The sequence below is a fragment of the Danio rerio genome, chromosome 1 (genome assembly GCF_052040795.2).
Source record: "Danio rerio strain M-AB ecotype USA chromosome 1, GRCz13ab, whole genome shotgun sequence".
NCBI classification, from domain to species: Eukaryota; Metazoa; Chordata; class Actinopteri; order Cypriniformes; family Danionidae; genus Danio; species Danio rerio.
The window spans coordinates 45,511,477-45,533,572 of NC_141021.1; the positions used below are offsets into that span (position 1 = coordinate 45,511,477).

At 36.0% G+C, this 22,096-nt stretch overlaps 1 protein-coding gene across 6 annotated transcripts in view; it reads left to right on the forward strand.

Annotated features, from left to right (window-relative positions):
* Positions 1-22,096, forward strand: part of ctnna2 (catenin (cadherin-associated protein), alpha 2) — a 782,625-nt gene that overhangs the window by 754,959 nt on the left and 5,570 nt on the right. For 5 of the 6 annotated variants that reach the window (XM_087236212.1, NM_001159372.1, XM_087236213.1 and 2 more), the window contains 4 exon segments: positions 1,168-1,319; positions 7,776-7,889; positions 14,545-14,726; positions 15,412-15,517. In XM_087236212.1, coding sequence (XP_087092338.1) covers positions 1,168-1,319; positions 7,776-7,889; positions 14,545-14,726; positions 15,412-15,517 — 554 coding nt within the window. 6 annotated transcript variants of the gene reach the window in all.

Sequence of the window (22,096 nt, forward strand, 5' to 3'; positions counted from 1 at the left end):
CTGACATATAGCACTATGTTGCTCATGGCGACCCAAGTTTGATTTCCGGCTTGGGGTCCTTTGCTGACCCTTCCCCTCTCTCTGCTACCAATACTTCCCTGTCTGTAACCTTCTTTATCCTATCCAAATTGAAGGTGAAAACCCCCTAAAAATAATAATTATAAAAACGACAACTGTTCTAAACGTTTGAATCACACAAAATCTGCAGAAACTCCATCTGGTCCAAGTCCCTTTCCCAGAGAATCATCACTCTATACACATTGATGATTGGCTCCTGTTCTAAAAAGAGGTGCTTCATTCTCTATATCAGTGATGGCCAACCCTGTTCCTGGAGAGCCACCCTCCTGCAGATTTCAGTTGCTACCCATATCAAACACACCTGAACCAATTAATTAGGACCCGAACACCACGTGATAATTACAGGCAGGTGTGTTTGATATGGGTTGCAACTGAAATCTGCAGGAAGGTGTCTCTCTAGGAACAGGGTTGGCCACCCCTGCTCTATATTGACCATTACACTTTTCCCCGCTTAGAACTATACGAGTGTCACATCTTGTGTGTTGTATATTAGCAGTGTATAACATATTATAAAAATGTATTCCTTCACACTTTAATTTTACACAGACATATTACCCCCTACTGCGAAACTATGTATATGTCAGTTTATTTATTGATTATTTCTTCTAAGCAGCCATTAAACAATGCACATGATAAATGTGTAAACACGCTGTCTTCCACCTCCTTAATTTGCAAGCAGCACAATTAGCACTTTCTCTACTCTCTAATTTCTATCTGTCAAACCAGTTACAGTGTCTTACCCTTACCATGTTTAATTATTCCACCTGCTATGATAAAAGGCTATAAAAGATCCTCAAATATAACCTACAGTATCAGCCAAGAGTCTTTCTGTACATAAACACACATGATGTAAAAGAGAACAGAGACCAAGTCCATATTTCCCATGACAACCTATCATTAACACTCACAATATTACAAGCTTTGCATTGTGATGTGTTTTATTTTGTTTAAAAATGTTGTTTAGGTGTTTATACTTTTAATTTGGAACCTTTTTTTTTGTAATGTACTTACTCAACAAATTGATTGCTTTTTTGACCCATTTAAAAAATGTTGCAGCTTTATATCCTCTTTGTTCTTCTCTCCCACCAGTGATGCCACGCTTTGCTGAGCAGGTTGAGGTGGCCATAGAGGCTCTGAGCACCAGCCCCCCGCAGCCATTTGAGGAAAACGAGTTCATCGATGCCTCTCGCCTCGTCTACGATGGAGTGCGTGACATCAGGAAAGCAGTCCTCATGATAAGAGTGAGTAATGGCCAAATAAAAACCCCAAGAGGTGCTCGATCTTCACTAGCGGGGCCTTTATTGTGCTTATTGCCCCAGAGCTTTGTATTATAAAAAGAAAACAACTAATTGAACATTTTTCATTTGCAAATAATGTAGTGGGTGAAAATGCTGAATTTTACACAATTCTTTTATGTTGTCCTAACACAAATCGATTCAGTTATCTTAAAAGGCCCCTATTATGGGTTTTTGAAAATGACCTTCCCTCAAAGTGAAGTGAAATATCCAGCTAAATCTTAAATCTGAAAGTGCATCGTGTTTAAAACTATTGACTCATCTATAAAAGAGTTGACTCCTAGTGGTTCGAATGAATTGTCGCTGTAACGACTCTTTAGCCATGTCGGCGTGACGTCATTTTTCTGACGAGTGCTTCAGCAATCTACATGCTTACAATTGGCATTTGTCAGCCGTTTGTTGAAGGACAAATCAGAAAAGACTATTGATGTATGGGACTTTGTCAGGGCTTGACAGGAGCTTTACTGTACACAGTTCATGGACCAGTTCCTTCCTCCATTTCACAAGTGTAAGTAACTTAATTGCGATTAAAATGGTTGCCTTCTTGTTTTCTCTAGCAAGCAAATTATGTATTTAATAGTGTTTTGCTACTTTTAATCACTCCACACGGCTTGTACTGTATCTGGTTAACACTTTATATTCTCATATCATGTCTAAAACCATGTTGTAAGCAAGGAGCGTGCTACTTTGTTTATGGATTTAAAAGTGTTTTTGAGCTCGCTATCCTCTGGCGTTTCTTGTTGCAATGGCCACCATCAGCTGTTCCTACACACATGCAGCGGTCAAATTTTAAAATAGTTCAGCTTTTGCCACTGTGTGGATTAATACTGAATGTGTGTCATGGTTAAGAACCAGTTAAAATGTAATAGATCTACTAAATGACAGAAAATACTACTTTACAAACTGTATCATAAATAAATCATATTAACATTTTCATTTTAGTCAATAATTATACTGAAACTAATTTTAAAACAATAAATATGAAATTACACACATTTACACAAGTAAATAAATAGAATCAATGGTGGGCTAAAAATCTGCGGAAATCTGTGTGCAGATTCCGTGTGGGCCTAGTCATTAGTATAATTAGTCTGCTTGTATGTTGTTAGTATGTCCAATGTAAAATCAATGGCAGTTTTTTACAATGGAAGTCTATGGGACAGTTGCTAGGGTGCCGTAAGTGGTTGCTAGGGTGTGACTAGTAAGTTGAAAGGTCATCATTGATTGGCAGATTAGTAGTCTGAATTAAATGAGCCCAACCGTAAGTCTGGTGCAAAGTTATGAGGTCACAAAGTTTGGTACAATGTTAAGTCAATAGAACTTTTCTGGGTCAGTTTCCGAAAAAACATAAATCGAATCAGTTGGAAAAGATATAGCAACTTAACTCAGTATAGTTTGGAGGTTTGGAATTAGCTTGTGGTTGTAGTATGAACGGTCTAGGTAGAGATGCGTTCTTAAAATAGTCTAAGAAGAAGAAGAAGACGGAAGAATAATACATTTATATAGCATAACAGTATGTTGGCTTTCTCAAGTTGGCTTATAGTCAGTTTTTCTCTTTGTTTAACAGAGCTGTCTGCAAAAATAGTTAATATTTATATTATTTGTCCATTTAGGTTTTAATTAATGTACGTAAAACTGATCGTTGAAACACTTTCTGGAGAATTGTTGCATTTAATTTAAAAAAGCAATCGGCCAACAACATCCATCTGATTTGCACTCAGTGCTGTGCATTCTACCAATATAATGTACTGTATAGACTTATACTGTAGGAACATAGACACATCTAATAAATAGAAAGCAACCTGGCAACCTCAGTACATTTCAACAAACCTTTGAAGCCATGCATTGTAACAATAAACGTTATAATTAGGGCTGAAAAATATGTGCAAAAACAAACATGTTATCTTCTTTCTATCTGTAATGGAACTAAATGTAATGGAAGTTGGAAGAACATTGAATCAAGAGATGAAATTATGTAAAAAGGCACAGTTTCTTCTTCTGAGATGTAATTATAGTACAACACGTTTGTTTTAACTTCACTTGACTAAATCCCAAATTGCCCGAAATAATGCTTAAGTACAGTGATCAAGTAATATTATTCAAGTATTCTGGCCGAGAAAATAAGATAATGTCTTCAATAAAAGTACATTGTGAATGTATACTGTGAAACAGAGGACGCACTACATTGTGAATTGATGCTACCTATATTGTCAAAGGTTTACAAAAATAGTTTATCGTAGTGTCCTTTTGTTAATCCCTACTGTGTATATGTTGTTTACCACAACTGTAAATATTTTTGGTTTAATATAGCTAACAAACACTTGCCTTTTTTGCTTCAGAAGACATTTTCTGAGATGCACACTTCCCTCGTGTGCACATGAAACAATATTGAACAGTGTGTTATCAGTAAATAATGGCAAGCTGAGATTTGGAACAGAGTGATAATTGTAAATAGAGATCCTACTTATTTTTTTTACTTATTCATTGATTTCCCCAGACCACCCCCCATCCCAAAAAAATGAATCACAGAGACGGAACATGCCGAGAGCGTCTCATTTCCGCTGCCTAGAAAAAGCCATTGCAGTCACTGTGTGCTGGTGGCTGCTTTTAAGGTTTGAAAATAGTACAGCTCCCAGAGTAGAAGTGAAATGAAAGTACCAGCTCATAGACACAGTTATTTGTCAAGAATTGAATCCTGCTAAAGAAACATGAGAAGAATAATCTAGCCAAGATGGCACCTTTCTCATTGTCTACATGCTATATGAAATCTTTATCCACTGAGATGTTCATTAAAACTAAATTACAACAAAGACTGCATCACTTTGTGATAAGGTACTTAGTCTGTATAACCAATAGTGTATGGGTTGTTGATGTAATTTCACTGTCACACTTGACAAAACATTTATAAAACTAGTATTGTCACCATTTAAAATGCACTAAATTGTTATTAGTAATACATTAATGCTATTATAAATGAAAAAGAAATGAACCTGTTAAGTGTTAAAGACTCTTAGACAACTTTTTTGGAACCACTATAAAATTAAGTTTTATTGTCCTTTCGAAACAATATGTGACCCAGTCCAGCAAAATAAGTCACAGTGACCCAAGTTTCAAAATTAAGATTTGAAAGAGGAGACTTTAAACGCTTCAAAATGATATCCTATTTCAATTCATACCTTGAAGATATGCCCATTTGAATTATGGTTGTCTGCCCATTTTATCCAATAAAAAAAAAGTTTGCCCATTTTTTGCTGAAATCCTTTAAAATCCATTGCAATTAAAGGGATAAACTTTTTTTACAGCTTAATTGGTACATTTGTATATATAATAACAATTTCTTACATTTATATAACGCTTTTCTGTACGCTCAAATCAATTTGCGCGTGTTTTAGGGAGGGAGCAGAGTGATGAAGCCAATTATGGGCATTTTTAGGAGGCTATGATGCACAGAGCTTAGTGGGTAAATTTGGCCAGGGTGCCGGGGTTAAACCCTTACTTTTTTTGAAGGACGTTCTAGGATTTTTAATGACCACAGAGAGTCAGGACCTTAGTTTAACGCCTCATCTGAAAGATGGTGCTCACTAAGCAGTATAGAGTCCCCATTAATATACGGTGTTAGAACCCACATGTTGAGCGCCCCCCTGCTGGACTCACTAACACCACTTCCGGCAGCAACCTAGCTTTTCCATGTGTTCCCCCATCCAGGTACTGACCGGGCGCAGCCCTGCTTAGCTATATGTATCATTCACATATTATATGAAAAGCACTCACAAAAAAGATGCTTTATACAAATAAATGCTTGTGTATAGATGTTCATTACTAACCTTTCTATGAACATGATTTGATTATAACTGCAGATCAATGATAGGCAAATAGCCTACTGTAACGTTTGCAAACATATAAAAAAATAAATAAATCCAACATTTATGAAAACATACAGTCCCTTACACTCTCTAATATGTCACAGAATTTTACAGAAAAACTACACACAGAATACAATTAGTCCTTATTTGGGATCAAAAACAACATGCAACAGAGCACACAGTCAGTGCAAACCTCTCATCTGTATCTTTAATCTTCACCAGCACATGTAACCTCTGTTAGAAAGTAATAGCGTCATTCCGAATTCATGATAGTCCAAAAGTTGATGATAATAGTTAAACATGGCAGTTTGTTCTTTGCTTTTTCAGGCTTCTCTTTTGATTTTTGTGCTTCACTCCTGCGTTGGTCCATATCTGAAAGGATCGGATGTCAGAAGCACTTCAATAATCACACACACATTATTATCATCAGCTCAAGAAGTTTGTTATTTCAAATATAGACGCGCGGCTAGCTCAAGCGAGAAAGTGAAACCGCTTGAAACTATTGAAAATGGGCCAATATATGTCACACTAAAGAATATTTTTACAGTACAGTTCAGTAAAAAGTTAAACAAAAACTATGAAAGTTATGATTAATTCAATAATATTATATTTTCTGTAACATCAGACTAAACACTTTATAAATTTTTATTCCTTCAAAAATGGTGTTTGACAATTTTTACCACCTATTTATCCACTACCCATACTGCATCTTAATAAGTTAAGTCTCACCACCGCTCAGAGAGGCTGAAACTGTAGCAGTTGTCTCTAATTTGCTCATTAGCCAGTTAGTGGAACTGATGTTGAAACTACTGGTAGGCAGAAAACAAGAAAACAAATCACATCTAAACTGCAAAAAAAAAAAAAAAAAACCTAGAGGCCTTCCCCCTTCACATATTGTTTGATCCCACTTTAAGAGGGATTTTCTTTTTTATATTACTCACAAGAAAGCCAAAAGGGAATTGAAGAACAATGATGCAAGTCACTTGTAACTCAAACTGTGGGTTGAATGAATTATTTATTGAGATTTGACTGGTTTAATAGTTGACGCGACTTTATGTTGGATCAGAGGTCCTTCGCCCATCATTGTGTGGCAGCGGTTGTGATGTCTGTTGAAAAAGTTGTGCCCCTAAACTGGAGCACTAGGACTGAAGACATTGGTACTTTAGTAGAGTACATGTAAAACATAGATAGAAGGTTAAACAAGGCAAAGAAGTTGTTGACGATTCAAACCAATTTGAAGAGAAAGATAAAGTCCCTCCAGATCAGTTTCGAAAGTAATGATGATATTCCGATTATCCAAATATGAATTGTTTGCTGAAATTGTTCTTAAAAGGATAGTTCACCAACAAAACTCCCCTTATTAGGTTTCAAATCTTTATGTCTTTCTTTTTTTTTATATATAATAATATAATAACAAATACTATGAAAGTCAATGATTTCCAGATTTCTTCAAACTAGGTTATTTTGTGTTCAACAGAAAAAAAATAAAGTAAATAAGGTGCAGTAAATGTAAAAAATAACCTTAAGTAAATAAGGTGATTAAAGTGCAGGGTGTGTAAATTATGTCAGGATTTACATTTTTGGGTGAACTATCTCTTTAATTCGTTTTGAAACATCTTACAAAACCTAAATTTTGAATAACACGATCACTTTTTTCCTTGGAGTTGCAACAAAAAAAGGCAAGAGGATAAGGTAAATATACGATGCGGGACAGTATAACACCATCAACTTTAGTTCCTTTCCTTACTGATATTTACTGGGACATATCAACGATGAATAAAGAATATTTTTGTGCAGTTATTTGCTCAACATCAAATAAATATCACACAAAAAGCTTTAAAGTGTCTATGGTTTGCAATCGAATGTTATATGGACAACTGTTCTGCTGTGGTCAGTTTACTCAGTAGCTCACCTTGTATGGTGTTGTACTTGGAATGCAGAGTGCTAGTAAAGCTCGATTCAAGTCTGGTGAAGCACAGTTCCACGAAACAGGTAAAAACTATGTAAAATCATGGTTAAATGATGTGGCCAGGATGCAATTTTATCTTCTGTTTGCTTTAGAAAATACAACTGTTTGTGTTTAGGGAAGGGTTTAGGTCAGTCGATCTGTTAAGGTCAAGAGGATCTGTACGAAATGCCCTGATTTCTCATTGACATATACAAGAAGGACGTGTAGCTTGAAGTAACTCATTTTAAATTCACAAATATATATAGCGCCCTCTAGGGGAATTGTCATCAGAAGCTGCAAGGAAATGTAACTAGAGGAAAGTAGTTTACTCTTAGAAAAATAAATGTAGCCTGGGGCATGTAATTCCAATGAGCTTAGGTATATAATATAATATAATATAATATAATATAATATAATATAATATAATATAATATAATATAATATAATATGATATAATATAATATAATATAATATAATATAATATAATATAATATAATATAATATAATATAATATAATATAATACAGTATAATATTTATTTATTTTTGTGCATGGTAACTACAAGGTGGTCATTAATTGTATTTTTTTTCAGACCCCAGAAGAACTGGAGGATGACTCTGACTTTGAGCAAGAAGATTATGACGCTCGAAGCCGTACCAGCATCCAGACAGAAGATGACCAACTTATTGCTGGACAGAGCGCAAGGGTGAGTGGCTCCTACGTGATACATCTCTGCTTCCTTCTGTCATTTCCAACAAGTTTACTCTCACAATACAAAACACTTATCGCTCCGCTGAGCATGTCTGCTATAAAATTACATCTATTCTCAGAATAACAAGAGGGCCAGTCACTCAAGAGCATGCACACAACATTCCTTTTTTTTTCCAAGAATGAAACATTATTTAGGCTCTACAGCAAATTGCAGTATGAATGCCATTTGTTGATATTTCTCTCTCAGAACACAATGATGTGTGAGAAAAAAAAACATTCTACATATATACCGTGCTGTGTAGGCTTTACATCAGTTCTGTGTAGCATGGCAACTATCAGTTGAATTTTTAACAGCAGGGAGCAGATGTGTTTCCATCAAAATCAGATCCTCCATTTACTGTAGGGGATGTTTTGTAAGCGAACAGGTATAAAAATACATGTATATAGTCACATTTTAAGGGCAGCACTCAAGTATCCATCTTGATGATAATAGACATTTAAAATGGTGGACATAGTAGAAGCAATGTTGATTATTCTGATCTGTAATACTACTCTAAAAGTAGAGAAGGAGTGTAATTTAACCAGCATAGCAACCAGCTATGACAACACTTCACATAAAATTATTAATCATTGTTAACTGTTGTTTAGAAAGTATATGTAGAATGTGTGGTAATCTTTACAATAATTAATCATGGTTTTACTCCAATAAAACAGCAAAAACTAATAATTTTAATAGTTGAAAAAATATAGATGGTTGTAGATAAACCATGCCCTGCAGGCACAGGGCGTCAACAGGACGTCAACATGGCATCATATTAATGTTGTACTTCAACGTACCCCATTGTCGTGGGAATGTTGGGTTTTTGTGTGAAAATGAAAATCAGGTTGATGTCAGAACCCAATATCAGCCCGACATCAATGTTCAATATCAAACCTACAATCAACCAAATATCAATGTCTAATGATGTTACATCTTGACGTTGTGTGGATGTTACCAATATGACATCTATCAGACGTTGGATTTTGATCACTTCCCTCACAACCTAAAATCATCCAAATATTATTGTAATTTAACGTTGTTATTAGATGTCAAAACATCTTGTCCTAGACATTGGCTAGATATTGAATTTTGGTCACCTGACGTCACTACCCAAATCTAACCTAATATTAACGTCTTATGATGTTGTGTGCCTGCTGGGTGGTAATGTACATTTTAAACCTTAGATTGAATTTATTAATGTGTTCCATTTTGATTAGGATGCTTCAACTGAACAGAACCTATATGCCTATATACCCATGTAGTGTAGAATCTTCCCAGGATGCACAAAGGTCATAAGATGTTAATATTAGTTAGATTTAGGTCATGACATCAGGTAACCAAAACTCAATGACTAGTCAGCGTCTAAGGACAATAACGATGTTAAATGATGTTGATATTTGGTTGATTTTAGGTTGTGTTGGAAAATGAATAAAATATCCAATAACAACGTCAAATGGCATTCATATTTGGTAGATTATAGGTTGTGTTGGAAAGTAACCAAAATTTAAGCTCGAGCCAACATCTTAAACCAATGTCCTATTGACATCAAATACTGACATTTATTTGTCAGGTATGGCAATCAAAATTCAACGTCTGATAGACGTCATAGTGGGAATGTCCACACAACGTCAAGCTGTAACATCATTAGACCATGATATTTGGTTGATTATAGGTTGTGTTGGAAAGTGACTAAAATATCCTTTAACAACGTCAAGTAACATTGATATTTGGTTGATTATAGGTTGTGTTGGAAAGTGACTAAAATATCCTTTAACAACGTCAAGTAACATTGATATTTGGTTGATTATAGGTTGTGTTGGAAAGTGACTTAAATGTCCAATAACAACATCAAATAACGTTAATATTTGGTAGATTATATGTTGTGTTGGAAAGTGACTAAAACGTCCAATAACGATGTCAAATGTCGTTGATATTTAATTGATTGTAGGTTGTGTTGGAAAATGACTAAAACGTCCAATAATGACCACAAATGACACTGATATTTGGTAGATTATAGGTTGTGTTAGAAAATGAATAAAATATCCAATAACAACGTCAAATGACATTAATATTTGGTAGATTATAGGTTGTGTTGGAAAGTAACCAAAATTTAAGCTCAAGGCAACATCTTAAACCAATGTCCTATTGACGTCAAATACTGACATTTATTTGTCAGGTATGGCAATCAAAATTCAGCGTTTGATAGACGTCATAGTGGGAATGTCCACACAACGTCAAGCTGTAACATCATTATACGTTGATATTTGGTTAATTATAGATTGTGTTGGAAAGTAACTAAAATGTCCTATAACAACGTCAAATGACTTTAATATTTGGTTGATTATAGGTTGTGTTGGAAATTGACTAAAACGTTCAATAACAACGTCAGATGATGTTGATATTTAATTGATTATAGATTGTGTTGAAAAGTGACTAAAACATTCAATAATGACACCAAATGACATTAATATTTGGTAGATTTTAGGTTGTGTTGGAAACTAACCAAAATTCAAGCTCAAGGCTACATCTTAAAACAATGTCTTTTTGACGTCAAATACAGACATTTATTTGTCAGGTATGGCAAACCAAATTTAACATCTGATAGACGTCATAGTGGGAATATCCACACAACGTCATGCTGTAACATCATTAGGCGTTGATATTTGGTTGATTATAGGTTGTGTTGAAAAGTGACTAAAATGTCCTATAACAACATCAAATGATGTTGATATTTGGTTTATTATAGGTTGTGTTGGAAAGTAATTTAAATGTCCAATAACAACATTAAATGACGTTAATATTTGGTAGATTATATGTTGTGTTGGAAAGTGACTAAAACGTCCAATAACGATGTCAAATGTCGTTGATATTTAATTGATTATAGGTTGTGTTGGAAAATTACCAAAGCGTCCCATAATGATCACAAATGAAGCTGATATTTGGTAGATTATAAGTTGTGTTGGAAAGTAACCAAAATCCAACCTATAGCCAGCATCTTAAACCAATGTCCTACTGACGTTGATATTTGGTTGATTTTAGGTTGGACATTGATGTCGGCCTAAAGTTGAGTTCTGACGTCAACCCAATTTTCATTTTCAAACAAAAAGCAATGTCCCCATGATCTTGAAATACAATGTCAATCTAATGCGATGTTAATGTCCTGTGCCTTCTGGGTTTGTTCACATTTAAACTCAGTTTTGGTTAGCATGTCTACTTAGAGAACAATGCAGGCAGCAATGTAATGAAACATAGTCTATAGGCATTACCTTAATTATTTAACAGCAGCAAATGGGCATTTACTGTATAGACGAGCGTGTACATATTCACAATGCTTTATAAAATAATAATTTTGGTTCCATTAAACTTTCTCTGCAGAGACTATTTGTTACAATATGAATGCAAATGACAATGTCATCCCCTCAGTGTTCGTGTGTCAGTCGGCGTTTGATGGCAGAGTTCGCAGGGGTTCAAGGCTTAATCCACATTAGTGTATGTGTGAATAGTGCACAGTGGGCTGCTTATGAGACATTACGAGTCTATCAGTATGTAGCCGTGGAGTACTGCTGACATTCGCACACAAATACACACTATAGCCCTGTTTGATAGCAGTTACTCAAGAAGAAAAAATTATCTCCCATGATTGAGAGGAAATGATCATTTGTACTCAAATAAAAGAAATGTTGCTGTGGAGAAGAAAACGCAGGGTCATTGCTAGAGAACAGCAGCAAATTGAAGGAAAAAAAATGGCAGTGAAAAAAATCGATTGTGAACTTGTGACATTTTATATGTACTGTAGAAGCTGAACATTACCTTGAGAGAACGTATTTTGCAAATCAAATATGCGTGCCAGTGCTGTCATATTGATATAGTCTGTGACTTAAAGTTTTATGTATTATGAGTTCTCATAAGAGAGAAATAAGAGTGGGCATTTGTTCACTGACCCACACTTTCAAACACACACACTATCTCTTTGCTCCATGATAGGATAGCGGTGCTGATAGGTCAGCCATAAAATTGAACTCCAGTATCTAGGCCACTTTATTTCAAATGAGAAAAATTAAAAAGCTTTTTTGAGGGATTTCTAATCCAGAAGCGTACACACAATATGAGTGTGCTGAATGAATCGGCACCGGTGCGTATGGGGAAGGATTTGTTGAAGCATTAAGCTCCCTGCACCCTTTCTTGTTATCGGTTAGGAGCCAGAGAGATTTGGGATAAGTGAATTCTGAGCAAGGCAAGAGGAAGAAAAAGGCTCTCCCTCTTCTATTCACCTTCTTTCCATACATCATATTCACTTTTAGGACCGGAGGAGCTTAGATTAATGGCACTGCAGCTCATTATTAGGGATTGGTTGCTTCAAAGACATGATGGGAATGGGAGTGTGGATACTCACCAGCAAGCATTTTTTTGTTTTTAAAAGAATAGACGTGTAAACATAGTCATCTTGGCATAAACAAGGATGAATTCGGGCTGTCAGTAAAAATGTAATAGACGTCTAAGAATAGGCCAAAACTAGACTAGTCATCAAATCAACAGAAATGAATGATTACACATATAAAGTCTGTCTAATCTGTCTATTTGACAACTACTCTAGTTTTAGGCTATTCCTAGATGTCTAATAAGATTTTCAGTGATAGCCCAAGTTTTGTTTTAGCCAAGCTGTCTACATTTAGATGTCTATTAGATGTCTGTTAAACAGATATGTTTTCCAGGTCCTGATTGGATGTGCAGGTAGTAAACAATGTGGGTATAGCTTAAGTGGCAAAAAGACAACCTCACTTTTTCTTCTTCCTCTTAACACAGCCACTGTTGCACCAGCCATTCATTTGAAATGCCCAGGAGTGCACGCTATCTGAAAGGGAAATCATTTTCATCTTTTAATCGCATTTTCTCAGAGGACTTCTCTTCTTTTTAGTGTGTAATTGCTTGTTAAATAAACAAGCAAAAAGCTACAAATCTTAAATGAGCAGCTGGCTCTTAATTAGCTGTTATGCTATGACATCCTTTGGCTATGATGGCGTACCTCCACTTATATATTCAGACAAAACAGTGGGGGGAAAATATTCTCAGACTTGTCAAACTAAATAGGCTTTACTTTTTGTGAAACCCATCTTCTGTGGTGATTGTGAACGTGAAGAGAAAGATCACCCCAAAAATAAAGCTTATGCCTCATTGTAGCTGCCTGTCGCTCTGGGGTGTGTTTTCAAAAACCATTGTTAGCCAACTAAGGTCACAAGTTCTGTCCTTACAATCATAGTTCGTTGAATTGGCATTTTGCAAATCCATTGTTCCAATGAACATTCGCAAACTGCATCGCAAACTTGTATGCTTGCATTTACGCCTCTAGAGCTATAGTTAGAAGCAGAAATCCTGGTTGTGTTCTATTCCCCATCAAAAATATGGGTGTTTTCTCTAAAGAAGTAGTTATTCCACCCCGTTTTGAGCGTCATTATGGGCAGTTTACGTTATAACTAACATGGTTCAAGCAATGGATCTGTGACAGAGAAACCACAGTTTTGGGAAACACTTGTCACTACATCGTTCTTTTTCCAAACAATGCATTGTACTAAGATAGTTCAGCCACAAGTTCTATAATTTTTTGAGAATCGCACCCCTGGGTAGAGATCTGCCGCAAACGCAGGTCTGTGTTGGTCTTTACAGCACAAATACAACCAGCCTCTGAGAGAAGCTGTGAGAGGATCGCATGATCTCTACAGGTGCTCATGTTGGCTGTCGCTCAAGAAAATTGCTCAAGAAAGTCGTTTGGCATTTGCATGAAGTTGAAGGAATCTCAACTTTGTTGCATCACTGGTACGCCCACCTGGTCACCAACGGACGCTGTCTCTTGTGTAGACGGAGGTCGCCGGAAGTCACTAGCTTTCCGTTAAAATGAACGATAGCTTGTCGCTTTGCCATTGCAAGTTTGCTTATATTGTTAATGAGGTATCACTATTCAATCTCACTCTTGAACTCAAAATAAGATGTTTTGATTAAAGCTAAACAACATAAAACCGCTGACTTCCATAGTAGGAAAAACAAAAACTATGGGAAAGTCAATAGTTGCTGATTTGGAACTTTATTCTTTAGTTTGAAACAAGTAAATGATGATAGAATTTTAAGTTTTGGGCAAACTATCATTTTAATGGCATCCTGAATTCCCTGCCCTGGCCTGGTCCGTCCAGCCGCTCTGACAGAGCATTGAACAAATGCATAATTCATTGACTGGTGTAAGAAGTGAGGTAATTATACATTTATCTCACAAATAATACTGCGCCTTAACAGTGCCTGTGACCTTGCAAAGAGATTAATGCCCTTTTGGACTGGCTCAGAATCGCTACGGAGCGAGAATTTATTCCTTGACAAGAAGAGGGGGAAAGAAAGGATGGATTTTCTCTTTATGAGCATGAGATGTCATGGGGTTCCAGAAGGTCTTATGATTAAGTGTTAAGTTTCAAAACCTTATACAGAGGCATTTCAGTGGGGTTAAACAAAGTCAGCCTAAATGGAGGGTACTTTTAACTAGAATTAATTGCATGTGTTGTGAAAAAGGCGAGATGTTCCTAATTGATCTTTTTTTTTTTTTCTTGTGCCATATTGCTATATCCCACAGGCCATCATGGCTCAGCTGCCTCAGGAAGAAAAGGCCAAGATTGCTGAACAGGTCGAGAGCTTCAGGCAGGAAAAGAGCAAGCTGGACGCTGAAGTCGCTAAGTGGGATGACAATGGAAATGACATCATCGTGTTGGCTAAGCAGATGTGTATGATCATGATGGAGATGACTGACTTCACCAGGTACATCCGCACATTTTGAGTGTGGAAATGCTGGAAACATTTAATACAGGAAAATCCGAAGGGCTGTTGTCCTGTACATTTTAGCTCCAAAGCCAATTAGACCCACCTGATCCAGCTAATCAAGTTCTTACTGGGCATGCTAGAAACTTACTGGCAGCCGCTGAGGCAAGTTGGATCTTAACTTTGGAGGACATCAGCCCACCAAGATTGAGTTTGGGTACACTTGATTGAACAGAGAACCCTATATCTTAAATATTGCATGTCTATTTAATATATAAAAACATGGAGATTCAAACTTTAAAAGCTAAAATCTAATTAGCTTTTACTCTAGATGATTATATCAATATTTGAAAAGAATTTAAAGGTTGACCAGCGAATATTCCTTATAAAAGTTGTTCTAGTCTTAGAATAGAAAGTACAAAAGCTGTTTCTTGGGGTGGTATCCTTTTAAAGGGCACTAATATGTACTTAAGTGTGTCCTCTAATATCTACTAATATGCCCTTTTTAAATGTAAATACAGTATTATAACAGCTTTTGGACTTTTCTGAGAGTGTAGCTGCTTGTTTTTGTTTATATCCTCTTAATTGTATCTACTAGCGTATATACTCTGTACAGTTTGCACTCTTTCCGATGTGAGGCATCAGTTAATAGAGTAACAAATCTGTGTATTTTGTGCAACCACAGGGGTAAAGGCCCTCTGAAGAATTCCTCTGATGTGATCAACGCCGCCAAGAAAATCGCAGAGGCTGGATCCAGAATGGACAAGCTTGCCCGTGCCGTGGCTGACCAGGTCAGAATACCCTTTTCTCCCTCAAATCACTATCTCAGTGAGGATTTACGATCAAAGCCTTGGTTGTGTTTAATAAAACAAGCTCATATGAGGTGTTGAATATATCTTGAATATATCATTAGATGAGCACCATCTTCAGAAACTGCTGACCGACACTTTTTAATGTTTAATCCACTGCAGTCCTTGCAAAGAAAAGACAGGGCTAAGGATGCACCAATAAGTCTGTCAGCATGCATGTTAATGGCAACTGCTATATCATGCACTGTCTTTGTTCATACCACTGTATGTAGTGTTTTTTTCATGATCAGTATGATCAGGGGGAGGATGTGTGAGCAAGATATGTGACATGAATCATTTTCAGTTGAATGGAGACTAGATCCACTGCTCTGTTTAGGATCGTCCAGAAACAAAATGGTACAACTCCAGTCACTGGGAAAGTACCCTTACAACAGCAACAAATATGTTCAGTTTTGGATTAAAATGTACACCTCAGATACTAAAGTAATAGTAACATGGTAGTAAAGATAATATAATAATATGAACCGATTTAACTTTTTGAAAGCATACGATCCCAGTAATAGCTTGTACATACTGGGTACTAGACTGAGAGGAGTACATTTAGAGTATTGGAAATGAGCAAATTTGTCCACTATACCGCCCATCTGGGCAAGAGGTGTGGGGGATATATTGGTATTCAGGGTTAAAAAAAGCCATATGGTTGCTATAATTCACCTTTCAATCAAATCCTTGACTATTTCTCAATACCAAGAACACATAGAACGTACTTGCGTTCTCGTGGAGACTAGTCTTGCCAAGTTACCTCAGAAGAACAAACGCGAAAGACTGCAAGAACACATGTACAAGATAACATAAATTTCGCAAGTCGATTCGATCGCAGGTTGATTTGCAAGTCGATTCATCCTCGATATCAAGAAGGCATCCGGGTTCTTTTACATTTCCTTTGTTCTTTTGGTCTTGAGTATTGTAATTCAACTTTGGCAGTTGATATTGATGTTACCCTACAACACAAGGATGTAAGATGTTGAGAAACAGCCTATGAGATTCCTGAGATTTGACTGACTGTAAAAGTAAGAATCTAGCTTTGTTGCTGAGCAAATGACAGGCCAGGATGAAGCATTACAAAAAGATCACAGGTTACCGGGTTCTAGAGATAAATACGCCCGGTGTAAAAGTGAATATTGAAGTCCAGAGTTGACTAACCTTCCTGCAATATTTAGTTCCAGGCCTGTTCAAACAGACCTGAAGCTAAGACATTCAAAAGCATGTGATTATTATAGACAGGCGTTTTGTACTGAAAGGCAAGAGCTTGATGAAAAGGACCAGCAACCTCTAAGCAATTCTTTTGGAGTCTGGCCCTCCTGGAGCATTGAACAAGCCTGTCTAGCTAAGATTAATAAAGCATCTGAGATTGACTAGTCTGGTTTGACTCTTTAGAGAAGTATTTCCTTAAATTACAACACAAGTGCATTGTCACTAGCACAAGTAATTGCTGAAAGGGTACTACATAAGAGGAATGATTCTGTTGTTGTCATCAATACTGGAGGAGCGATCTGAAAGATACAAGGAGCCTGAAACCTGCTGTGTCACCATTGGCCAGGCCTCATGTTGTTTTTGTTGTTTTCTTGCAGTATTCTTTTCCCTTAGATAAAGGGAAAAGGGTGAGGGGGGGTGGGACCTGATCACAATGCTGATCAGAGTGTAATTTGAGTGTCCGAGCACATCGGAGACAGCCAGACAGTTCCTGCTTTCCAAAACAAAGCACCCCTCCCTTCAGTACGCAGTGAAGATTTGTCCTGTCTGCCTTCCCATATTGTGTTTGTTGGGTTGTCTGAACAGGTGGCATGACTTGTCCCTTGTCAAACCTTTTCCCACTAACACGGTATTTACATCTAATAGCCATCTGGGGTTCTCGGGACTCATCAAGGGACCGTATTCATTTCTGAAACAATCTCTGAGTAGGCGGTGTTAAAACAGAACTGGGTGCTTGCTCTAATCAAGCTGCTACCCAGTGCTTAAGAAACAAACAAAAGCCATTATAGCAAACATTTAATTTTGTTTATACAGGACTTTAATCTTATAATTAATATGGTATTTCTTTGTTTTGATGGTCCCTAACGTACATTTTGTTGACTGTACTTTACAATGGCAACAAATTCTCATTAAAATATCAGTAGACTGTCTGCTTAAAATCTGCTGACACTACTCCACCAACAGACATTCTCCTGACTAAAAGAAATTTTGGAAGTACAAGTAAATTTACGCTAACCGTAAATACTTTGGTCAGATTACACCATTTTTTATTTGTTTATTATTTATTTTTTTTGTTACTATGTCAGATTATCAATTTTATCTTGATAAAATCTCGACTTGCCATGCGTAACAAATGTGCCAGACTACACGGTCCTTCACGATTAGTCATCCCGTGATGTCTACGATGGCTTTATTTCTCAAAGCAGTTACAAGTGATGCTATAACAATATTTCCTATCTTAAATTCAATGTTTTTTTTTAATCATATGTCAGTCTCAATAAACACTGATGCTTGCTGACAACTAGGCTACATTATTTAAGGGCTTTGTTATGACATTAATAGGATGAAATGGATATTTCCATTTTAATATTAAGATACTTCCTTCTTAATCCAAATGTATGTTTTTCAACCATTGGTTGCTTATTAAACAATCCCTCACCTGAACTTGCCGCGAGTGAGATGGAGAAAATGAAAGCACATCAGCACCAAAGTAAAATCAGATGCTTAAGGCAATATCTTTAAAATAAAGACATATTAAAAAATCAGCAAATATATGACAGTGGTTTGTCATAAAACAATTACAGTAAAGTGTAATAAATAATGGATTAATAAGATGTTCCACAGAGCGAAACAGATCATCTTCACACAGTTTAGTAGTAAACGGGCACAAACAAAAATATAATTTTTATATTTTTTTAAACGAATTTTGTTTGGTATAATTTGTATCTTAATTTTAATGTATTTTTTTTTCGTCAGTTATCTACTAGACGAAGAAGAATAACGGATTAGGTGACTTGCTTTAAAACTAAATAAAATTTAAGCAAAATATCCACAGTTTCAGAAAAAAAATATTTTAAACTTTTCATTTTTAATGACAAAATCTTCTATTGCTGGTGAGTTTCAATTGAATTAGTTTAATCAAGTAATTTAAATAAGCAATACAGGCTTTTACAATGTATTAGCAGCACTGAAATGTTTCCAGATTACCTCAGAAGAACAAACTCTGTTGGAAGACTGAGAGAACTCAGAAACCGATTGTGAGAATGGAGATGTTTGCATTTTCATGCCAGTCTGTCAAATAAAATTGCTTAAAATACTTAAATATTTTAGAGAAAGTAGTTAAAGTTTACATAACCAATGATTTATCATACTTTTACAACCCACCCATAAGTAAATATGCAGCCTAATTTTTGATTACCTGACCTACGTATTAACGGTAGCACATGCAGATATAACTGATAAATTATGTGCTCCTATTGTCCAGTGTCACCCATATGACAAAACTCGTTGTGAGGTGAGGGAAAAAATTAAACATGCTAGACTTTCTGCGATGGTGTCATGAGGCATCAGACACATGGTATCAGTTGTTGTGATCTATGTCACGACCTTCATTTGTCGTTTACGACTCCCCACGACACCCTACATCAAGGACATTGTGCCGAAATCATGACAAAATTGTGTGATCTGACCAGGGCTTAACTCTACCCTGTCTAATCCTCTAAATCCTCCAATGGAATTTACAAACCACAAAATGTGTTAAAGGAAACATAAAAAAATGAGATGCCACACATACAGTTAGTTGTGTTGGGTTGAAAAATGTAGTCCACCCCATTAGAACAAAACACTCTTGCTGCTCCTGTTTCTGCTGCACTTGACATGGCAGACCTAACGCTGCTGGGTACTGAAGGTGAGAAAAGAGGGCTCTGTATTTCCCCATAGCCACCCCATGGCACAGCAAGAGGTTGCCTCCTGCAGAGAGACACTCAATCGCTAAACGCTAAGGACATTACAGCTGCTCAGCCGTGTCAAAGATAAAGCAGCCTTAACAGTTATTAAATGCGTCTCATCAGTCTTTTTCACTCAAAGCTCATGTGAAGCTGAGGGAAGGAAAAAAAAAATGTGGCCAAGTATATAACAACTTCTGACAGGACTTATTACTTTATGCTAAGTCACTGAGTTGACTGCTGTGTTGGAAGTGTGATAAAGCGGTAATCCTGTCTTGGCACGCAAGGTGATGCGTCTCTAAAATTATTATTATTTATCCAAAAATTGTGCAGTCAAATGGATATTACTAGGGCTTTGAAGAGGAGCCAGAAATGAGACAGAAAATAAGTGTTGTTCTTACATCTAAATGCACTACAGCACTCAAATCCTGCTCCTGGAAGGCCTCTACGGTCTATATTTTAGTCTTGGCTCTATTAAAAACACACAAGAACACACCAAGAATACTTTAAACTTACTGACAGGTGTGTTAAGGCAAGTTAAAGAGCCCCTATTATTATAGGGTAAATTGCCTTCAATGCAGTGTGCAACACAGCTCTAAGGGAATGAAAACATCCAGCTGTGGGTTAAATCTGAAAATGCCCCTTTTTGTAAAAATCTAGATTTTTTTTAACAAACGATTCAAATCAGAGTTGTTTAAATGATTTGTTGTTCGTCTTGATATTTTACCTGTTGGTTTTGACAACAAAATGAAACGATGCCAAATATGAATTACCGGTTCCAGTAAAACGTGAATGCGCCCTTCTCTTCAGACACTAGCGGAGTGTGAGGGATCATGGCATTGATCATGATGTGAAGATTACTTTGACTGAGAGATGGTTAGACATGCAGCTGTGAGAAATAAAGGGTTAAAGTTCATTTTCACAGCAACACCACAGTATAGCCAACCATGTCCTAAACTGATGATTGATACAATAACCTACCCTGCAGAGCAGGATTTGCCAGACGTTTTAATATGGCGGCAAGCAATGGCAAAAACCACATTTCATCTGTATGATATGGAAAAATAGTTTTCCCATTAAATAGAAATATATAGGAGATATATCGTATAATGTGAAATGATAATAGACTTAATTTCTCATAATAATAGATGATGACTTACTTTTAATAATGAGATATTTGTTGTAAAAATGAATCTCATAATGACTATTCCGACTGTCATGACAAAGTCATATAATGACATATCAAAATAATGAGATATATTCTTGTAACAAACTTTATTGCAGTAAAACTAGGGAGAGAAAAAAAGAGTGAGTTATACCATGTGTAGAAAGGTAAAAGGTAAAAAAATACATGGGCTAATAATTCAGGACTAATAATTCTGACTTTAAATGTGTGTGTGTGTGTGTGTGTGTGTGTGTGTGTGTGTGTGTGTGTGTGTGTGTGTGTGTGTGTGTGTGTGTGTGTGTGTGTGTGTGTGTGTGTGTGTGTGTGTGTGTGTGTGTGTGTGTGTGTGTGTGTGTGTGTGTGTGTGTGTGTGTGTGTGTGTGTGTGTGTGTGTGTGTGTGTGTGTGTGTGTGTGTACTATTTACAGATGTGCTGTCTTGTTGTGTTTCTTTAAATGTCTGTGTTAAAAACAAAATAAATGATCACTATTCTAATAGAATAAGCTGTCACATTTTTGAACCATTTGATGACGTTTAGCACCTATATTTAAACTGAACTCAATACAAATGTGTTTAAATTGAATATATATACATATATATATATATATATATATATATATATATATATATATATATATATATATATATATATATATATATATATATATATATATATATATATATTATATATTTATTTTATTTTTTCTCAGACTCATTGGCCTTGGCTCATTTTATATGAAGAACATAAGTTATAATAAATTGGATGGACAGTAGTATACTGTACAAAATAGGCTATACATGCATGAAGTGCATAGGTTTATAGTAAATATATTCCCATTAGTCTGTTATTCCACTATATTGTTGAAGTCAGAATTATTAAGCCCCCTGAATTATTAGGCCCCATTCATTTTTTCCCTAATTTTTATTTAACAGAGTGAAGATTTCTTCAACACATTTCTAAACATGATAGTTTTAATAACTCATTTCTAATAACTGATTTATTTTATCTTTGCTATGATTACAGCACATAGTTTTAGGATCCATGTATGCTAGCAAAACATCATGAAAACAGCAAGAAACAATTTACATGATGTAAATAAAAGAAGTGATGTAAAACTGGTCTGATATTATTTCAAAGTGTTCCGACATAGCCTGTTGTAGCATAACAAAGTATTGGCTTATGAATATTGAGTAGTTTTTGACTGCAGGAAGGTTGCCCAGCAACATCTTCACAATCTGATTATGATTTATATGAGAGTCATTGCTTGTGTCATAGAAATAATCTACACTCTTCTTAAAACATCTCAAGGAAATTAAGACTAGGCTTTGTTTATTGTGCTATGGGTTGGTGTCCATAAAAGATCGGAATAATCAGAGATAAGTATTCTCTATTTTATTTTGTGCTTTAACCGTTGCATGT